This window comes from Muntiacus reevesi, chromosome 13, assembly GCF_963930625.1.
Source record: "Muntiacus reevesi chromosome 13, mMunRee1.1, whole genome shotgun sequence".
Lineage (NCBI taxonomy): Eukaryota > Metazoa > Chordata > Mammalia > Artiodactyla > Cervidae > Muntiacus > Muntiacus reevesi.
The window spans coordinates 17,590,170-17,606,195 of NC_089261.1; the positions used below are offsets into that span (position 1 = coordinate 17,590,170).

At 44.1% G+C, this 16,026-nt stretch overlaps 1 protein-coding gene across 2 annotated transcripts in view; it reads left to right on the forward strand.

Moving 5' to 3' along the window:
- TMEM233 (transmembrane protein 233) overlaps positions 1 to 9,392 on the forward strand; it is a 43,552-nt gene extending 34,160 nt beyond the window's left edge. Inside the window, exons 2-3 of one of the 2 annotated variants that reach the window (XM_065904388.1) lie at positions 24 to 164; positions 8,737 to 9,392. In XM_065904388.1, the coding sequence (XP_065760460.1) occupies positions 24 to 164 (141 nt within the window). In that variant the 3' untranslated portion in view covers positions 8,737 to 9,392. The remainder of the gene's footprint in view (positions 1 to 23; positions 165 to 8,736) is intronic. The other variant, XM_065904387.1, reaches the window with a different exon arrangement.
- The last annotated feature ends 6,634 nt before the right edge of the window (positions 9,393 to 16,026 follow it).

The following is a 16,026-nucleotide window of genomic DNA, read 5'->3' on the forward strand; positions in this document are numbered from 1 at the left end:
AGCTCTTCCCTTGTGTCCCCCAGGCTCAGAACAGCTATGAGGATGGAGACATCGAAGGATCCAAGCGACTTGGAAGGAATGCCAAGTGGGTGGCCGTTGCCTCCATCATTATTGGCCTTCTCGTCATTGCTATTTCTTGTACAGTTCACTTCACATGGAAGTAGGTAAGCTTTTTTGGTTTTTTTAATATTTTATTTGTTTGGCCGTGCCAGGTCTTAGTTGCGGCACATGGAGTCCATCTTTGTTGCAGAATGTGGGATCCTTAGTTGCAGCATGCAAGCTCTTAGTTGTGGCATGCGGGATCTTTAGTTGCAGTGTGTGGGATCTGGTTCCCCGACCAGGGATCAAACTCAGGCTCCCTGTATTGGGAGTGCAGAGTCTTAGTCACTGGACCTCCAGGGAAGTCCTCTAAGGTACCTTTTCTTGGAAAGCCCACTGGAATCTGCTAGGATAGGTTAGATTGTGCTCCAGTAACAAACAGTCTCAAACAAAAGAGTTTTCATTTTTCCTCACTGCTATTCCATAGGCCACGTGGGTTTGTGAAAAGTCTCTCCTCCACACAGTCCCTCAGGGTCCAGACTACACCAACTTGTAGCTGCCCTGTCTGAAACAGGAGTCAACAAACTTCTCCTGTAAAGGGCCAGATGATAAATATTTTAGGCCACTATTAGCATCTCAGTTGCAACTTCTTAACTCTGCCATTTTAGCATAGAAGCAGCCATATCCAATCTGTAAATGCATTAATGTGGCTGTGTGTGATAAAGCTTTGTTTATAAAAACAGGGAGCTGGCCCATGGCCCTTTGTTTTCCAGCCTCTGATCTAGAACATGAGGGCTTCTCAGGCTAAGACAGGGAAGAGGAAAAGCCAGAGAAGACCACATGGGTTTTCACTGCCTCAGCCCTGGAGCGATACGTGTCACTTACGCTCATAATTGATCAACTAACACCAGTCACACAGTTCCACCTAACTGTAAGAGAGTGGGAGATATATGACAAGAAGTGGAGCTTTACGGTTATCACTTGCTCTGCCTTAGCGTCTAATCTGCTGAATGATTTCCTGCATGACACTGCATCCAACTAGCCTAACTGTTCTTAGTTTAAGAGCAGAAGGGTCTCTACCTGTGTCTGGTATTTTCAGCTCTCATCTCACAAAGGGTGATGTTTCTCTCTGACTCTGAACAAATTTATTCTGATTTCTCCAGCCAGCAGAGGTGGGCTCCACCCGCTAGAACCAATGATATTTTCCGTCAGAGTTTTGCCAAAGGGCAAGGTGGTGTGATAGACAACCAGGATCTGGGAATGACAAGCCCAGATTCATCTCTGTCTCACTGTGTAACTCCTGGCCAAACAGATAAGAATTCAGAAATCCTTCCACTCTTCTCTCATAGCAGCACTGTTCCTCCAACACCATTTCTCTCAAGCTGGGAAGATCAGTCTTTTTGACTGATCTTTTTGACTTGGTTTCAGGAAGGGGCCCATTGGGTGGGTATGGGAGATCAGCCAAACTCACCTTGGTAACCAAGAGGGTAGTGGATGTCCCAGTGGGTCGACTTCCTATCAGGCAAGCCAGATCCATGAGCAATCAGGGGCCGTTGGATGGAGGAGGAGATATCACAATAGGAAGTGTCATAAAGGAAAAAATTGATGGCTTTGACCAAAAAAGAGGAGAAAAGAACACTAAGATGTCAAAAGAACCTCAAAGTGTCTTGCCTACAAGATGGCAAATTGATGATGTTGGCCTATGAAGAAGACAGTTGAAAGATAGATGAGAACACACCTGACTTTACTCTTTAACGAAAGCATAATGTGCTTGCATGTGTGAGCATGGGGCCAAGGGGTGTAGGGTAACATGTAGAGGTTTGGGACCAGACTTCCTGGACACAAGTACCCCCCTTTGCCACTTATTTACTGTGAGACCTTCAGCCAACTGCTTGCCTCCCTCAACTTCAGTTTCTTCCTCTGTAAACTGGGGTTTATCGTTGTACCCATTTAATAAAACTGTTGTGAAGGTTATTGAGATGATGCCCAGAATGTGTGTAGGTTGGCATCTGTTCCTTCTGAGTGCATAAAGAAATACACACCATTTGTTAATTATTACCATGATTATCAACGTGACTGGAGGAAGGACCTCAAAGAGTTTAAGATGCTATTGAACTGAGTTCAGGGCTTTGAATAGATGAGCCAAACCTGAAGGACAGTGTTTCAGGGAAATAAGACCAAGTCCTGGTGTAACTCCTGGGGACTTGTGAAAATACATACTGCCCAGATCAGTGTTTGAACTAAGTGGTTATAGTAATAATAGCAACTGACGCTGACTTAGAACTCACCATATGCCAGGTCTCCACGCTCTCACATGAATTAAATCTCACTGAGTCCTCACAACAACCCCAGGAAGGTGATATTATCCCTATTTTTTGCAGATGAAGAAATGGAGGCTCAGAGAAATGAGATGACTTGTCTGATACCTCACAATTAATTAGAAAAGACGGAGGGTAAGCCCAGGGTAACCCGGCTCTGGAAAATATTTATTGTTATTTTTTGCTGTCCTGGCTCTGGAAAATGTTTGTTGTTTTTTTTGCTGTCCCTGCAGGCCTTAGCTGAGGCTTGCAGGATCTTTGATCTTTGTTGCAGCATGCAAGATCTTCTTTTAGATGTGGCATAAGAAATCTAGTTTCCTGACCAGGGATTGAACCCAGGCCCCCTTCATTGGGAGCACAGAGTCTCAGCCACTGGATTGCCAGAGAAGTCCCTGGAAGCTGTTGTTAACCACACCACCTCACAACCTCTAAGCCAGCACATCCTTTCTGGTACACGCACTAACAAAGGCCAGTAGATGGCTCTTACCTTGGTTAACTCTAGAATTATTTCTATAGTGCTGGCACCTTGAGGTTCCAACCCACCAGAAGAACATGATGAGTTAGGGCCAAGGGTAAGAAAATCAAAGGGCTGCAGGAGTGAGGCAGGGAACATATTATACACGCATGAAGCAGGTTGGTTGGGAACAGTGTGGACTGTGGTGAGGAGCACAGTTTAAAGGGAGCAGCCACCACTCTGCTCTTGCTGGTTGTCACCACTTAGAACACAGACCTCATGGGCCCGTTTTCCAAAAGACATTGGAAAGCTGGGTCTTTATTTAAAGTCTCCTGATTTTTAGATGTTGACAACCAATTCACACAGTTTAAATGCATGATGAGGGCTCCAAACAAAACAAAAACATAGAAAAATCACACCGGCAACCTGGACATTATCTACTTTATAGAGTTCCTGGTGGACAATTTGGCTTTCAAAGTTCAGTTTGTGTGCTAGACTCCAGGCAAGAAGTTTCACTGGGGACCCAGAAGTCTTCCTCCATTGAGGAGGTCCTCGTGTGGAGGACATTCTTAATGTTCCCGTATGCAGGTGAAGCACTGACATTTGTATACTTGCGATTGAGGTTTCGTTAGTAGTAGTCATGAAGGATAGGGGAGGAGGGCGCCTCTCCATTGCTTCTCCCTGCTGGGAAGTGTTTCACAGTGGTTAGAGCCTGGCCCTCAGCACTCATTTTGCTAGGACTCAAATCCTAGCTCTACTGCCCAAACCACCCTGGCATTTTTTTTTTAATATTTACTTTTGTCTTACGTATTTATTTGACTGTACCAGGTCTTAGTCATGGCACACCAGATCTTCAGTCTTCATTGCTACATGTGGGATATTTAGTTGTGGTGTGCAGGATTTTTTTTTTTAAGTTGTGGCAGGCAGCATCTTCTAGTTGTGGCACACGGGATCTTGCATACGAACTCTTAGTTGTGGCACTTCTGTGGTATCAAAAAAAGCAAAAATGTTTTCCAGAGTTAGAATTCCATGGAGAAACTAAAATTTAAAAGCTTTATCATGTGTGTGTGTGTGCATATGTATAAGAGACAGTAAGAAACTAGACCTCAGTGAATGAAATCAGTTCTGTTTTCCATTAAGACCAAGAACAAGACCTGATTTCTCAGTTAATCCTTTGAAATAAAATTTCCCAGCCTGGCTTACTGGAGAAATTCAATCACATTGTGGAATTACTAAAGTAGAGGTTCCTAAACTTTGGGCTGCAGAATACTTACCTGGGGAGTTTTAAAAGAGTTAGACATCTGAACCCTACCTCAGAGGATTCCAACTTACTGAGTCAGAAGCGAGGACCAAGAATCTGCATTTTCAAGCTCCCCACTCCCTCCCAAAGACTCTGCTGCAGGTGATTAGAACACTCTGCCAGACTTCCTTCCTCCCAAATCGAAAAGGAAGAACACATTAATAGCACCAGCCATTAACAGACTGGTCAGTTTTCATTTACATCAGCAAAGTCGTCATCCTAACATGTTCTATCAGACTCAAGGCCAAGGACGGGAATCATTTTACCACCCAGAAGGTGTACCCGCAGAGAGACTCTTTTGTAACAATCAAAGCAAGGACCTCCGTGGCAGGGCTGAGAAAACCTGACTTTAGAGAAGGCCTAGCCTAGAGACAAGACCAGAAGCTCTGAGTATGTCAGTTTTCTGTATTTCATTTAAAAGAAAAAAAAGTCTGACTATCTTTTAAAACTTGTTAAGTCCTGCCTTTAAAAAAAGGACTTCCCATGTAGCTCAGTGGTAAAGAATCTGCCTGCCAATGTAGGAGACGCAGGTTCAATCCCTAGGTTGGGGCGATCCCCTGGAAGAGGAAATAACAACCCACTCCAGTGTTCCTGTTGGGATAATCCCATAGACAGAGGATCCTGGTGGGCTACAGTCCACGGGGTCACAAAGAGTTGGACAAGACTGAGCACACATGCCTTTATGTGTGTGTATATATGTATATGTGTGTATGTATGTATGTGTGTGTGTGTATATATATATTCCTTACTCTTATTAAGAAAACTATAACCAATCTCTTCTCTCTCAAATGACTGAAATCTCTGGTAGTTCACTTTCTTGGAACAGATTCAGGTCATGATAGTCTTCACCCAAGCTCATATGAAACTCATTCATCCTAATTTTTTTTCCTTCCAGGTTTATCGAGATTTAATTGACATACAGCACTGTATAAGTTTAAGGTGTACAGCACAATGAGTTGACTTACATACACCATGAAATGATTATCACAGTAAGCTTAGTGAACACCTATCAGCTCATGTAGATACAGAAAGAAACAAACTGTTTTCCTTGTGATGAGAATCCTCAGAATTTGCTCTTTTAGATCACTTTCGTATATAACACATAGCAGCATTCATTATATTTATCGCATTATATATTACATCCCTAGTACTTATCTTATAAATAAAGTTTGTACATTTTGACCCCCACCATCCAGTTATCCCTCCCCTCAGAACCTTCCTCCAGTAACCACAAATATGATCTCTTTTTGTATCACCTATCCTAATTTTACAGAATATCTCTGTAAGTCATGTGGTGGTTGGAGCAATGAAAGCAAAGAGTTTGATGACATCAAATCTGTTAGAACTGGGAATTACTGAACTCAAATTTATTCAATAGTTTGAGATAGAATGCTGAGCTGGCAGGAGAGAAGTGCTCTGTTCATATGGAATCAGAAACTTGGAGTCTCTTGGAGTTATCAAGTTCCCTGTTCACAGGTTGCTAGGGAAAGTAGAGAAATGAATCACAGAGGTGAAACATTTAAATACTGCAGCCATCTGTTTATTGATCCTGATTTTTCGCATCCTCAGCCAAAAACAACAAGTCTACAGACTTTTACTTTCTGTTGGCATCTGAGGATTCAAGCAAGATTAGGTTATTCTTGTCATGTTTCACAAAGCAGAGGTCTCACCTGTGACACATCCAGCAGGGATGCTTGTGAAAATGCAGATTCCCAGACCTGCAATCAAAATTCCGAATGGCCCTGGAACATGCATTATCACAGCATTGCTAACCCCCAAAACCTAGTTCTAAGTATTGTCATATTGTAAAAACTCTGCACTAAAGCTTTGCATCTAATGGAGAACATTCTTTTTTTTTTTTTTTTTGACTGTGCCATATCTTATTTCTGACATGCAGGATCTTTTCTTCTTTGCAGCAACAGGGCCCTTTAGTTGTGGCATGCAAATTCTTAGTTGCAGCATGTGGGATCTAGTTCCCTGACCAGGAATCAAACCCAGGCCCCCTGCATTGGGAGTATGGAAGCTTAACCACTGGACCACCAGGGAAGTCCCTAATGGAGAACAGTCTTATGTATTAATAGGTAGATGTAGGCTGCAAAGAAGGACTTTTTCACATTTCTAGGCCAGCTGGAAGAAGCTTCAGTGATTGCTACTTCCCCTGCCCTACCTCCTAGAAAGTTTACACATCTTCCAAGTCTCCTCTTTCTTCTCTCCTTATGATCATGCTCATGGTCACGTGTCTGATGCTTGGTTGAATTCAGTGGAACTCCTTTAGCACAAAATCAGTTGACCAAACCTGGGTGTGAGGGAGACCAGTGTTGTCTGCCACAAATACAATAAATGACAACCAGTGGAGCTGCTGCTTACTCGGGTGAAGTTATAACATCAGGGCATAAGGTGAGCTTTGAATCATCAAAATTAATCTTGGATATATATATAGGAGGGTGCCCTATTTGAGAATCACACAGCATCTCCTGATCAGCCCAGTATAGGCAGTGTTCCCTCCAGTGTGGGGACGGATGGTGTTCCTTGGGGCGAACACCAGCTGAGGTGGTTGGCAGTTGAGGGCTCATGTCGTATATTCAAACACTGGAACCACATTCTGAACTCAACAGGAGTCCTATACCCATTGATACTCATAAGCATCGAGCAGCCTGGTGGCCAATATCTCCATTTCAACAGTTGCTTTTTTTCTCTTTGAAAAATATGAAAGTTTATTTCTGTAAGTTAAATACACATACATTGCACTTCCACTGACTTTACATACCTGGGTGGTCTTGTAGGTACCTAAACAAGCAAGCACACTCCCACCACGTATTAAAAATGCTTGCTTGTCATTCTTAGCAATAAGAGACATCATGTTCCAAAGTTCCATTAAGGAAGAACTTGACTTCTAAGGTTAAGGATCCCATGACTGTCTCCCATTAGCAGGTTCAGAGTTAGCAGATATGAACCCATTCTTTACTGGTAAAGCTTCTACATTATAAGGAGACTGAAAAGAGTTCTTCCTGACCTCAGCATATCCCCCCTTTGCATTAGAAGGGAAGTAAGAAGAAGCATCATTAGGGATAAGAAGCACGAAGCTGCTCTTACAAAAGCATAAGAGCAAATCTCTCTTATTCTTTGTATTATTGACTGATGTAAAGCTTCCTTCCTGGCAATTGTTTTGCACAGATGTGTCTTCAGAGAATTTTTGTGATTCCATGATGAAAAATGGGAAACATTACCTGTTTCCTGAAGATCAGAAAGGCCTTTCTTTGTTGGTTCAGATAAGTTGAGATAAAGATAAGTCAGACCTAAGTCATCAACAATGAAAGATTTTTGCTTTGAAAAGGATGTAAGATGGTGGGATATTGATGAAGAAGTCAGAATAAACATGAAAAAGATGTTCAAAAAAAAAAGAAAAAATTTGAAGGAAGACTGAAGAAGTTTTTTAAAAAGTAAACAAACAAAAAAAAGATGCTCAATCTCTCCAGTAGCTGGATAACTCAAATTAACAGTGAAATACTAGATGTCCATACATCCACACACACGTGATAATATCAAGGTTGGTGAGAGTGTGAAGACCTGGATACCACATTGTTGGTGGAACAGTATATTGGGCCAGTCTTTCAGAAGGTCATTTTCTAATATCTGTGTGCCTACTTGCCCAGCAGTCTACTTCTCAGTGTCACAAAAAGGCACCTAAAACAGTAATTCTCCTCCCTACACGTGAAAATCCCCAATGCCCAGGGCCCACCCTGGACCAGTTAAATTAGAATCTCCAGTGATAGGGCAGGGTATCAATAGGCTTTAGGACCTTCCAGATGTTTCAAATGTGAAGCCCAGGGATGAGAACCAAGGATGTGCAATGATGCTCATGGCAGCTCCACTTGAAAAAGAGGAAACCTTGAACCATCCTAAATGTCCAAGAGTGGGAGAACAGTTAAATACACACTGGTTCATTCATAGGATGGAATACGACACTGCAATTTAAATGCGAAAATACCTCCCTTACTATGGCTTTATAAGGCCCCAAAGGATCTTGTTTCTGCTTCTCCATCCACATCTCCCAGCCCTTATTCCCTCCCTCCTCCGCTTCAACTGCACTGAATTCCTCTTCTTTGAGCAACACAAGCATCACACCAGGCCTTTGCACTTGCTGGTCCCTCTTCCTGGAATTGTATTCGTCCTTTGGAATTTGCATGGCTTGTTCCTGTTTCTCCTTGAGATGCTCGATCTAACTATAGCTGTGACTTAAATGTAGAGGAAAATGCCTGGAGGGTGCACCCCAAATGTTAACAGTGCTGCTAACCCTTGAGGAGGAGAATAAGATTCAGAAAGCCTCAGGGGCCATGATTGTGCCTACATCTGTATCAGTTGGATTTTTGCATGTGCAACATGTAAAACATGTTTCCAAGTAATACATTTTTCAAAAAGAAGCCAGTGCTTAGATTCAAAAGTGTGCAGAGCTGCTAGTCCATGTCAGCACTGGGTGAATTAGACTACTAGCCATTGAAGAAGGAAGCCCTTGCTGAAGAGGCTCTACTCTCTCTTCTCTCTCTTTCTCTTCTCTCTCCCTCTCTCCCCTGCCATCTGTTGGTCTGTCTCTCTCTCTCTCACTCACTCTGTCTCTTTACACACAGAGCCTGAACAGCCAGCAGTCAGCCACGAGCATGGAGGATGGACCTCATTCACACACACCCCAGAGGAGTTTTTGAGGAATGGATCCTTGACTTCAGACTGTGAGATCTTTTCCTCCAGGACTCTCCAGCGGCAGGTCCCTGGCAAATGAACTCAAACCAGAAAGAACAGCAGCAGCAGCAAGAACAAAGTCCGAAATTTAGGAAACCCAGGCAGCAAAGCCAGATCAGCTGAAGCCATTGGTTTTTTTTTTTTTTTCCTTAAGAAAATTAAGCGTCACTGTCTCAGTATATCAAAAACCGTTGTGTCCATGTGTGCATTCCTCTTCTCCAGAGATGAGCCTCAGAAAATCTTCGTTGCTTTTAATGGGGGAAGAAGTCCAAATCTGGGAGGAGAGGGAAGTTTTGGGAAGAGTAAAGGATGCTGGTTTGCAACGTGGAGCACATTTGTAGCATATTTAAAGTCATTGAATAGAGCTGAATTTGTGCCTTGTTTCCTTTCATTTTTACATGTTATAGCTTCACTTTGGCCTTTAGTAGCTCCTCCTCCATCAGCTCCATTCCGTCATCAAAGGGGGATGAAGGAGCTCTCTGGTCTTTTGCCTTGTCTCGCCTGACTCCATCTCCTTGCTTGCATCCCCCATGGGTCAACTTGACCACAGTCTCATTTGTCACCTCAGACAGACTCTGAGAATTTACTTGGTGGTCAGTCCTTAGGTACATGGGCATCCTTCCCATCCCAGTTTTGAGAAGATACTGCCTGTGTTTAATGAACTTACTTCAATCTCTCTCTCTCTCTTTAGCAAGTCTCAGGCAAGATCTTTGATTTTCCTGGATGCCACCTGGAAACGCCACCCACTGTATTTATTTTTCCGTCAAATATAAACCCTGTAGGTGTGACCACTGGTTTAGCAATGCCGCCATTATTCTGCCTGCCAGAACACGCTAACCCCGTGTGCGAGACATACCATGGTGGCACACAAAGGTGACCTTTAAGTCATTTGCAGCCACAAGGTTAAATGTCACTGAATCACAAAGAACATTTGCACTTTTCTTTTTCATCCTGATTACATTTCAGAGAAAGTCTCTGTTTAGTGCTCATGGGTCCTCAACATCTTTGTGATCCTTTGACTTGTTTCCCTTCTTAATAAAGAGCTGACCTCAGGTTCAAAGTCTTCTGTTTAGACAAAATTTAATTACTTAGTGGGTTTTATTTTCAGTCTGTGTATTTTATTACTTTCCATTTATGAGTCTCCACTTAGGGATATAATTTTCTGTTCAAATGCATTTACTTAAAAAAGGAAGTGGACTCCAAGAAAATATTAAGTGGTTAACACAACAGAATGATAGGGGGTATATGTTAAAACTAACTTCAAAAACTAGTACTAGAAATCATGAAAATAACCTTCCTAAGCAAAAAAAAAAAAAAACAAAAAAACAGCTTATTCTAAGTGAATGAACAAGTGTCTAAATCAAAACACCTGCATTTCAATGCCTCCTTTGCCACTATCTATCTATGCAAGCTGATTTTAGGCAAGTTTCTTAGCCTTCTGTGCCTCAGATTTCTTCATCTGGAAAATGGAGATAAGAACACCTGCCTACTTAGCTCAGAGTGGTCAGTGTGAGAATTAATTCCCATGATAGATACGATTGCCCTTGGAGGGAAAATTCTCATTGTTACACAAATACAAAGCATTGTTGTTAGATTATTGTGGATCACAGGCATTTGGGAAAAACCCTGGACCCTCACAAAAGATAAACACGGGTGGACACCGGATTCCACCTGTCATTTCACCCAGACATCCGTCATGAGCCAGTACTTGTCCCAGGAGGACATGAACCAGGAATACCGATTCTTAGCACACAGAGATCCTAGCATCATTCCAGTAAATGGATCTTGATTTCTGTTCCACACACCTTGTTTTCTGTTTGTTTGTATTCGACTTCCTGATCTTTTATCCAAATCAAATTAAGTGTTGCTGAGAGGCAGAATAAAAATGGTTTTAAGAAAGCTGGTCTACCATGGTGCATACATTGTGTTTTCTTGCGGTTCCCAACCTTCTTGAGACCTCCCATAACCATAACAGGCTCATTCATTCCAGCCTCAGGGAAGACCACAGAGAGGCTGAGGGTTGGGCAAAAGAAAGAAGTGAAAGTGAAGTCGCTCAGTTGAGTCCGACTCTTTGTGAGTCCATGGACTGTAGCCTACCAGGTTCCTCCGTCCATGGGATTTTCCAGGCAAGAATACTGGAGTGGGGTGCCATTTACTTCTCTAGATCTTCCTGACCCAGGGATTGAACCCAGGTCTCCCACATTACAGGCAGTTGCTTTACCATCTGAGCCACCAGGGAAGTCCGAGGGTTGGGCTAGCAAGGTATCAACTCATATCTAGCTTATGGCCTGAAGTGCCCTTCTAGGTGGCATCGAAAGTGTTGGCCCCACTAAAGTCAGAGAGCTCTGGGCTCAAGATGAGGGTCTGATTTTTTTTTCCAGTCCCCCAAGTCCTGACAGAAAGTTTCAGTGTTGACAGAGTGAGGTGATGGTCTTCTTCTGCAGGACTCAGATCACCCCTGCTTCACTCTAGAAAGCACAGTTAGAAAATGGGTTGGCCAAGAGCCAGGGGACTGTTTCAGCAGACAGTGACCAAAAAAAAAAAAAAAAAAAAAAAAGTCTATAGCAAAGAGTTTACTTGTTCATATAGTTGAAAATGAAAATTCCAGAGATAACTTCAGGTATGGCTGGGTCTTGGTGTTCAGCATTGTTAAGAATATCTCCCTTATCTACTTCTCAGCTTCCTGAGCACATTTTGGTTTCACAGAGGCACAGCATCTGCCAGCATCTTCAGATTTCTTCCTACCAGCTAAGCAATGTCTATGGAAATAAAGTAACTCTACCATAATAGTTACAAGGAGGAAAAAAAATTTCAATTTGAAGTAATGCATGATTGATCTGGAGCAGGAACCAAACCATTAGGATACCAGCCATTAACACACAGGTGTGGCCCTCCTTTCCAACACAGAGTGACGCAGTGTCCAAGGCTGTGTGGCGCCCTCTCTGGCGGGAAATGAGTCACAATTCAGCCAGTGAAACAGAGGGTGAAGTCAACTCCACCCAAACTTTATGGATTGAGAGTGTGAGAAGGGTGGTTTCCCAAAGGAAAACCAAAGTGCTTTTTACCAGAAGAAAGGAGAGACAGATGCTGAACAAGAAAAAAAAAAGAAAAAAAAAACCTCTCTAAGCAGGCTGCTTCTTGCTATGCCTGTCACAAGCAGGGTAAAAGTCATCTGCTAGCTTTCCAGACAATTTCCCCGTCGTGCTGTCCCTCCCCTCCATTTCCTCATCAGATCTTTATTGACAGAACACTTGTTCAGCCATAGAAACTGTGCTAGACTTTGGAGATTCCAATAGGATAGAGACCCCTGGGAACAGTTATCAGGCTAGTGGAGAACAGGCACATAGAGAAACAGAAGGACATGTGAGAGTGCCAAGGCAGAGGCAAGGAACAGTGTCATGCAGCCCCTTTGCAGAAGGGAGCACTGACTGTCTCCGGGGGCGAAGCCTCAGGGAGGGAATGTCCCTGACCCAATGATCTGTGCTTTGCTAAGGGTGATTTGACTACAGCCTTTGAAGTGGCCCTGTCTTTACCCGCAAGTTACGGGCAGAAGCAGATGCAGACATAAAATTGCTGGCCTCAGCTCCTGAATCTCAAATTATCTCTGGCCCACACTATGACAGCTGCATTCAGCAAAATAGCGTTGTACATGTATCTTGATATGTAACCCTAGATTCAGGCTTCTAAATATAAGGGACTGTCTTGGGTTGCTGATTTTTTTTAAGAAAAGCATTCTAAGATAGTGTCCACATTCATTGGTTACTGAGTGAGTGAGTGAAGTCGCTCAGTCGTGTCCGACTCTTTGCGACCCCATGGACTGTAACCTACCAGGCTCCTCCGTCCATGGAATTTTCCAGGCAAGAGTAACGGAATGGGTTGCCATTTCCTTCTCCAGGGGATCTTCCTGACCCAGGGATCGAACCCGGGTCTCCTACATTGCGGGCAGATGCTTTACCATCTGAGCCACCAGGGAAACCCTCATTGGTTACTACCAATCCTTAAAAAAATTATTCATGGATGTTGAATGTTTGAGCCTGGAGAGTTACCCTATTAAAAATAGGTCTCTGGATCAAGACACTTTGAATTCCAGTTTGACAAATACACAGATGCTTGATACCAAGGCATCACCCATCCATCCCTAGAGAAGGCCACAGAAAGAAGGAATTCCCTTTCCAACAGATTGATTGATTGATTGTTTCAACAGATTAATTTATTGAAGGTCAGGAGAGGGAAGTACAGAGTTGACTCAGTGCTTTTGTGTGTGTGTCAGGTAAACCTGCGTTTCATCTTGTGAACCTGTTCTAGACCTTGGGTGAGTGGTCAGGTCAGATCTGTGACGGTCCAGTCAAAGCGTATAACCATACGCCGGTTCACCAAGGTGCCCTGCCCTTTAGTTTTCCCAAGCCATCTGCTCCTGGCACCACCACCAAGTGTCGATTCCACTGGGTGACATGGAATCCCATGTATGGGGACTGCTTGTGCTCTGGAGCGAGGATATTGACAGGAACTCAGGAAAGGCCAAGTCCTGCCTCTGTAAAGGTGACAGAGGGGCAAGGGGCAACTTGACGGCCAGCATGAAAGAGGGCCTAAGACTGATCCCAACATTTAGTAGGTAAGGTAAATATTTCTTAAGCCATTACCAAAACTCATCCAAACAATGACAGTAGTCTTCTTAGAGGTCTTCCTGTGTGTTTCTGATCGATGCTATCACAAAGACTACAAACTTGGTGACTTGAAAACAATCCACATTTCTTTCTCATTTATTTATTTTTATGTATTTGACTTCCCTGGTGGCTCAGACATTAAAGAATCTGCCTGTAATGCAGGAGACCCAGGTTCGATCCCTGGGTTGGGAAGATCCCCCTGGAGAAGGAAATGGCAACCTACTTCAGTAGTCTTGCCTGGAGAATTCCATGGACGGATGAGCCTGGTGGGCTCCATAGGGTCGCAAAGAGTCAGACACGACTGAGCAACTAAACGCACACACACAGTTGGTTCACTGGGTCTTAGTTGTGGTGTGTGGAGTCTTTAGTTGCAGCCTGCGGGCTCTTTTTTAAATTTAATTATTTATTTATTTTTGGCTGCGTTGAGTCTTCACTGCTGTGTCCTGGCTGCCTCTAGTTGCGGTGAGCAGGGGCTGCTCTTCGTTGCAGTGCATGGTCTTCTCATTGCAGTGACTTCTCTTGTTGCAGAGCTTGGGCTCTGGGGCACTCAGGCTTCAGTGCTTGTGGTGCACCAGCTAGTTGCCCCTTGGCAGGTGGGATCCTCCCAGGTTAAGGATCAGACCTTAATCTGTCCTGCATTGGCAGGCGGATCCCACCACCAGGGAAGACCTAGCATGTGGGCTTTTAGTTGCAAATCTAGTTTTTGTCAGATCTAGTTCCCTGACCAGGGCTGGAATTCAGGCCCCCTGCATTGGGAGCGTGGAGTGTTAACAACTGGGCCACCAGGGAAGTCCCACAGTCCATATTTGTTATCTTACTGTTCTGGAGGTTAAACATCTGCAACAGATCTCACTGGGCAAAAATCAAGCTGCTGACAGGCTTGCATTCCTCCCTACAGGCTCTCAGGGAAAATCCCTTTGCTTGACTTTTCCACCATCTGGAGGCCACCCTCATTTCTTGCTTCCTGGCCTCCTCCCATCTTCAAAATCAGCAAAGGCCACTACACTGTTTTGCACATGTCATCTCTCTGGTTCTGACTCCTTTGCCCTCCTCTTCCCCATCTAAGGACCCTTATGATAACATTGGACCCACCCAGATAACCAGGAAAATCTTTGTAATTTAAAGGCAGCTGGTTAGCAATCTCAATTCCATCTGCCACTTAAATTCCTTTGTTGTGTTCCTGCATAGCTCAAGCTGTGAAGAGCCTGCCTACAGTACTGGAGACCTGGGTTCAATTCCTGGGTTAGGAAGATCCCCTGGAGCAGGAAATGGCAACCCACTCCAGTATTCTTGCTTGGAGAATCCCATGAACAGAGGAGCCTGGCAGGCTACAGTCCATAGGTTACAAGAGTTGGACACAACTTAGCATTATCTTTCTTTCTTTTCTGTTGTGTAACCTAACACAAGGGGCTTCCCTGGTAGCTCAGATGGTAAAGCGTCTGCCTGCAATTCGGGAGACCTGGGTTCGATCCCCGGGTTGGGAAGATCCCCTGGAGAAGGAAATGGCAATCCACTCCAGTACCCTTGCCTGGAAAATTCCATGGATGGAGGAGCCTGGTAGGCTACAGTTTATGGGATCGCAAAGAGTCAGACACGACTGAGCAACTTCACTGACTGAACCTAACACAGGTTCCTGGGATGTCTTTGGGGGTTCTTTATTCTGCCTTCCATACCCTGCTTTCACATTCATCCTCCTCCAGCATCAGCACCTCACTTCAGATCAGAGTGAGCTCAAAACCTAAATGGGACCACGTTCCTCTGCTGAAACCCAATCCATCCCCCCAATGGCCTTCCATGCAATTAAAACCCAAACTTTTACCACGGCTTCCAAAATCAGACCTTTGCTGCCTCTTAGATGTCATCTCCTGTTCGTTCAGTTGCACAGTCATGTCCAACTCTTTGTAACCCCACAGACTGCAGCACACCAGGTTTCCCTGTCCTTCACCATCTCCTGGAGTTTGCTCAAACTCATGTCCATCGAGTCAGTGATGCCATCCGACCATCTCGTCCTCTGTCATCCCCCTTCTGCTCCTGCCTTCAGTTTTTCCCAGTATCAGGGTCTTTTCCAGTGAGTCAGCTCTTCGCTTCAGATGGCCCAAGTATTGGAGCTTCAACATCAGTCCTTCCAATGAATATTCAAGGTTGATTTCCTTTAGGATTGACTGATTTGATCTCCTTGCAGTCCAAAGGACTCTCAAGAGTCTTCTCCAATGCCGCAATTCTAAGGGATTCTCAAGGCAAGAATGCTGAAGTGGTTTACCATTCCCTTCTCCAGTGTACCACATTTTGTCAGTACTCTCAACAATGACCCATCCGTCTTGAGTGGCCCTACACAGCATAGCTCATAGTTTCATTGAGTTAGAACAAGACTGTGATCCATGTCATCGCCTACCACTGCCCATACTTCCCTCTGCTATAGCCACTCACTGGCCCACTGGCTGTTCCCCAAACTTGCCAAGACCATTCCCGCTATGGGGCCCTTATATGTGCTATTTCCTCTGCCCATAACACTGTTTC